This window comes from Ambystoma mexicanum, chromosome 4p (assembly GCF_040938575.1).
Source record: "Ambystoma mexicanum isolate Mex_15411 chromosome 4p, UKY_AmexF1_1, whole genome shotgun sequence".
Taxonomy (NCBI): Eukaryota; Metazoa; Chordata; class Amphibia; order Caudata; family Ambystomatidae; genus Ambystoma; species Ambystoma mexicanum.
In genome coordinates this window covers 257,053,984-257,059,983 of record NC_090927.1, presented here as the reverse complement: position 1 = coordinate 257,059,983, position 6,000 = coordinate 257,053,984, and the positions used below count along the sequence as shown (strand labels likewise).

General features: G+C 47.4%; 1 protein-coding gene across 1 annotated transcript in view; it reads left to right on the top strand.

Annotated features, from left to right (window-relative positions):
* The first annotated feature begins 800 nt into the window (after nt 1-800).
* LOC138453182 (opsin-5-like) overlaps nt 801-6,000 on the top strand; it is a 448,655-nt gene continuing 443,455 nt past the window's right edge. Inside the window, exon 1 of the mRNA XM_069605785.1 lies at nt 801-1,239. Coding sequence (XP_069461886.1) covers nt 1,167-1,239 — 73 coding nt within the window. The 5' untranslated portion in view covers nt 801-1,166. The remainder of the gene's footprint in view (nt 1,240-6,000) is intronic.

Sequence of the window (6,000 nt, the reverse complement as noted above, 5' to 3'; positions counted from 1 at the left end):
CTCGGTCTGGCATACAGGGCAATGCCTGAACCAAAAACCCAAAATGCTAGTGTGGAACAGTGTTTTTGGTGAAAGTGGGCCACTTTTTTGATTCATGTGGGCCATTTTGAGATAATTCACTGTGTGGCTAATAGTTTTGACCTGAGCTATTGAATTAATATTCTGTAAAATACACAATTTGCATCCCATGTTATCCCCCTCCCCGCCCCCCGTGGGTACTAGTCAGTCTGTCACAAAAGGAATGAGTTGCCATTTGCAATGGTGGGCCACTTTTTCATTGGAGTCCCAGTCCGACCTTGAGAGAGAGAAAAGGACCCCCCACCCCCCCCGCCCCCGCTGCCAAAACACCAAACACTGCTTGACTTCTCACCTTACTCCATTCCAGGAGTGAGAGAAGGACCCTCCCTCTATCTGTCCAGCGCCCTCGTCCCTGTCCCCTCGTCGCATTAACTCTCGCCCCCTCCTCCAGGCAGAAGTAGACCCTGCCTCCAGGTGACTTCATGGGGCTTCACTTTCACCTCCATCCCTGTGCCTCCCACCTCCCCCAACTCCCGGAATTAAAGGACCCCCCCCTCCTTCCATCTGGCTGCAGAAGACCCTGGCTGGCTCTGCCACCCCCTCCCCATTACCTCACCACCCACTCCATCTGCCCGAGTTCCTAGAACATCACTGTCACAGTGCCGGCCTGTCCCCCTACCCCTCACCGCCACCCCCTTTCCAGGGTGGAGTGGAGCCTCCCTACCTGTCCTATTAACTATCACCCCTCTATGTCCCCCTCCTCTGTTCCGGGAATTAGAAGACTCTCCCTTGCATGTGGTTGGATCGGACCACCCTAGTTACCTCTCAGCCACCCCCTCTGTTCTGCGGGGACGAGGACCCTCAGCGTGCGCTCCTGGGCGTGTCACACTACCCCGTCCCACCTCCCCCACCATTCCCGGGAGGAGTGGGAACTTCCTCTGGCAGCGCTGGACCCTGCCCCCTATCACCTGCGCCACCCTCCCCCCACCCTCATCCCTTATTTATCTGCCGGACACTCTCCGCGAGTGAGTGCTGTGTCCTCTCACTCAGAGAGCCTCTTCTGTCTGGACTCAGCCTCGCCGGAGGGCAGGATGAACAGGACAGCGCTCTGCGCAATTTAGCGCGCTTTTAAGAGGAGGACGGGCACGATGGACCCAAAGTTTGTCTCAAAGCTGCACCCGGTTGTGGATTACGCTGCGGGCGCGTTCCTGCTTCTGATAGGTGAGTCGCTGCCCATTAATCCTCATGCAATATCCCTGGGCAATATCGCACTTTCAGAACAGGTTCAACCCCAATGTGTCTTTCTATTGCACTCGCCAGCGTAACGTTTGCCCTTTATTGGCGCTGCCAGCCACCCACAGATTTTGAGAGTCTCCACTCCTTTTATCAATTTTGGAAGGATGATATGCTAAATGGGTACACCTATGACTTGAGTCGAGACTTTCATTGTGAACCCAGACTTCAGCAGCGAGCGCTTAGCTCACTGGGCAACCTGTCTGTATTTTCTGAAAATAATGGCATGGCCAGATGTGAATTGATAGGTCATATTACTCCTACTTGTTGCACAGCGCTCCACGTGCGCTCGGTACTATAGAATTCCCCTAAAAATAAGAGCAAAAAGAAATTCCAGGGGACACGGAAACGAACCGCAAAAGAAGCCGGCTCCGGCTGTTACATCAGCAGCGCGCGGCCATTTCACTGGATGGAGAAGCCCCTGCAGCCGGGCTGTGCTTCCCCCACGTCGATGGCGTCTGCTGGGCGGAGAGCGCAACAAAGAGCGCGTTAGCGAGGGTCGAGCAGTCGCGGGCCATAACACTGCGCGGCGCAGTCTGCGCCGCCTCCTGCCGTCCCAGGTGTGCGCTCTAAAGCGCCCCTCCGTCCGCTCGTAGAGGGGCGCTAGGTAATGCTTCAATGAAACTCTGGCATCCGATTCCAAAGATGAAATTAATTAATGAAGAAGTGGATGGCAGTCAATGGGTGGATTAATTATGGATGACTAACGGCTTGCCGGACACTTGCCTTTAATACATTCATGCGTTTCCCACCCGCAGGCGCGAATGCATGGATAATTGAATGACCAATGAAGGGATGAAAGGTAAAGTGAATGACACTCTGATTGTAAGAAATGCATGGGTAAGTGGGTGGATGGGGAATGAATGGATGCATGAATAAGATGATTGGCTGACGGAGGAGTGTATCATTTCTCTAATTGGTCCATGTATGTGATTGGCCAGGTGCGCGGAGGCACGGACACGTTCATTAATGGGCGAACGACGGAACAAATGTATTGGAGCTGGACGACTGCATGCATAGATTGTTATGTATCTATATAAATAACTTAATGCGCGAATGCGTTTTGACGGACTAGTTAATAGATGAACGGGTTTAGGAATGAAGGGAGGAATTAATGAATTGGTCAACGGGTGAATTAATGAGTCGATTGCAGAATGGATGAATACACGAGGCGTGGAGTTATGAGGATAGATGGAGGGGGGCTACATACTTTGGTGAATGGATGAATGACAGGATAATGAGTGATCGCATGCATGGATGAGTGCATTCACGAACAAACGAACTCACGGGGAATGAAGGGAGAATGAGTGGGTGAATTAGTAAATGCACGAATGAATGCACCTTTTAATGACTCATTGATTGAACGGGAGACCACATGAATTGGGAAATAATAAATGTATCAATGGATGGAGGAAATACTGGGCCAATACATGACTGAGGGAATGGATGAACGAACGGATCGCTGGTTGAATGAATGAATGAATGAACAGGCGGGGGAATTAAACAGTGCATTCATAACTCAATGAACAGGGGAGTGCAGGAATGACGGAATGGGGATTATTGAAGAATGATTACATGAGTGAATGTTATATTGCGTTATTCCGCTTTTCTACAGTGCCGACTCATCACTGCAGTGGTTTCACAGCGCCGAATCCTTGTCCAAGTCATATCATACCCTCACCTGGGGTCACCAGACCTTAGTCCTCTGGGAGTATGAGCAAGGGTGAAGTAAGAGAGGAGGGAAGCGGGCAAGCAGTTGGCAGACACAGGAAGGGAGTTAGGCAGTTTTTAATGCGTCTCAGTGTGGATGCTGGTTAGAGGATAGGAAGGTTTCATCGTAGGAGATTTGGTCGAATCGAAATCCATCACATAGTTGGCGCCGAATTTAGCTGCAAATGTATGTGGCAGGTGGGTAAGGCTAATAATTAAGGTGGGGGAAAGGGATGATCTGCCGGGGTCCCCCTGCATTTATTTGCGGCCAAATGGCTTAAAAGAAGAAAAAAAAATAGAAGGATCTAGATTCAACCAATTCTCCTGGATGAAATCGCATAGAGCTGCTAGTACATTACATATGCACCATCCTCCAGAGAGAGCGGCGACGCAGCCGAATACACGTGGAGCCAATACACACACTGGGGTTTGAATGGGTGAATTCATGATTGGAAGTGCTGTATACCCTGGACCGGCAGACTCAATCAGAAGGCACTCCTGGCTCTTTCATGATGGAAGGGGAATGCGCACAGATTGGGGAATTAAGCCTGGAAATGTGGTGGAAAAATGCAGGATAATGAAATATACACTGAAGAGCAGCGTTACAAGGTGCACATGAGTTCGTACCTTTTAGGCTTGAATTCCAATTGCCAGCTGAAAACTTGTTTTTCATATGGTATTTGGTATTTCAACTTTTGCTGTATCAAATTTCTACAAAGGAATGGGTAACTACTGCTCACTTCCATAGAACATCATCTATGGACCCGCTGAAGGATTACAGTGTGAATTGGAACCTACAGGATCACAACCAACCATCAGCTTGGAGCACTTAACTCAGTGTGCTGTCTGACCCACTTCTAAGGCCGGTTTTAGGGGAATTGAACAACCTGTGTCGTCTGGAATATTTGAGTCTTTTAACAGTCCTGTAAATGCTGCGCAAGCCATAGAGCGAGGCACATCTTGCTGATGAACACGTACTTTAATTATGACACCCATATGTAGGGATCAGATTTAACCATAAAGGTGCCTGCGGGCCGCAGCACGCCACCTCATGTCGGAATTCCGTTGGCGCTAGCGCCTAGAGTGAAAGTCAACATTGTAGATGTTGTTGCAAGCAAGGGGAAATTGCATTGGTCATGGTTTCCTAATGAGGTCCACAGTGTATCCTGTTGTCAATCTACCGACCTGTTCAGTGAGGAAGGGTGACCCGGGACATTGTGTAAAGGCTTGGAATGGTTCCCAAGTTCTTTGGACAGCCTAAATGATGAGGCCTGTGAGAAGGCTCCCCAAAGGCCTCACTTCCCAAATGTCCTTCATTTACTCAGTATTTTCCATGGGGCAATAATCAGGGGTCAAGCTGGGTGCTGAGCGGGCTAGGCTGCCTTACAGTTTTATATCTCCAAACTTAGCTCATCTAGAGCACCTGGACCGGATGGTCTGAGCAATGCCAGGCTAAAGTCTCATCCTCAAGCTTGGGCCAAAATTCTCTATAACATCTTTGTTAGGGTACTAACAACTCGTCAACTGCCTCCTTCGTGGTGCCATTCAATTATTGTACCAATTTACAAGAAAGGCAACTGTCACTTGCCAGAAAATTACAGACGTATTGCCTTGCTTGATGTTCCTGGCAAATTGTTTGCCCCCTTAGTACTCTGAGACTTTCGCCTGTGGATGCGATCTATGAATCTACATGATCCGCTTCAGACGGGTTTTGTTCCTGGCTTGGGAACAATGATTAACTTGCAAACTCTGAATTCAATTAAAACACTGAAAAATGCTGGCTGTCCGACGTACATACAGTCCTAGATCTTGCAATTTCATTCCAACACTACCATTCAGATTCATCTAACCCTGGATGGCAAGCTTTCAGCCCCTATTTCCACCTACAGAGGCCTTGAACAAGGCTGCATATTAGCTTCCGTGCTATTTAACTTTTTTTATTTCAGATATGAGATATCACTTTGTCAAGATCATTTCTGATTCGCCCAAGTTGGGTCAACAAGCAATCCCCTGGATATTCTATGCTGACGATCTTTTCCTGTTAGCAAAAACTCCCAGGGGCTTGTAGCAACTTATAACTTAATTGGTCGAATATATAGAATTCAACTTCCTCACGGTGAATCTTGCGAAATCCAAAGTATTAATATGCGCAACCAGATACCATATTAGTAAATCTTCCTTCACTTGGTTTTTGCAAAATAAACCCTTGCGAACTGTTGTTGAGTACCAATACTTAGGTCCAAACACAAACAACACATTTCGGATCGCCCTTACCTGCTTGAATTAAATAGGAAAATTCAAACGGCCGAAGCCCAAGACCATATCTTACATGCAAAAATATGGCTGATTTTCTGTTCTTCCTCCTTTAACATTCTATAAACAGAAAGTTGTTCCGATCATTACATCCAGTGCTGAATCAAGAGCGTGACTACCTGAAATATTTTGGCTACGCATTGAAGGCTATTTCTGGAAACGTGTTTTGTTGCTGCCCAAGAGTCAGCCAATATGTATCGTAAGACATGAGCTAGGCCTTTTATCCCTGAATAGCTCATATCTATGGAAATTATGCTCCCAGTATAGAAAGTGCTTGTTACCCTCGCACATAGGCTCCTTGATGAATGTATTATCAACATATGTTAAAACTGCCAAGCATATAGTCATGTCTGCCTGGAGACAGAACATTTCAAATCTCATGACTGTGGCAGGCATATCTGATGATCTTTTGATGACAAATCCCATTAGGGCAAAACAAAAACTGTGGCAGTATGGCAGGCCCTGCCAAGAGAACTATGCATGACTTACCATCATTTCCAGGCTGAACACTTCTTACCCAAGTGCTTCCATATTTTAGAGTCCTATCTGATCAGATTTCCGTCAGCAAAATACAGACATTTATTTCTAAGATTCCGTCTTAACTTGCGGCTAACAAATGATGTTTTATCAAAACAGAAAATGGTCTCCAAAGCTAGGAATACATGT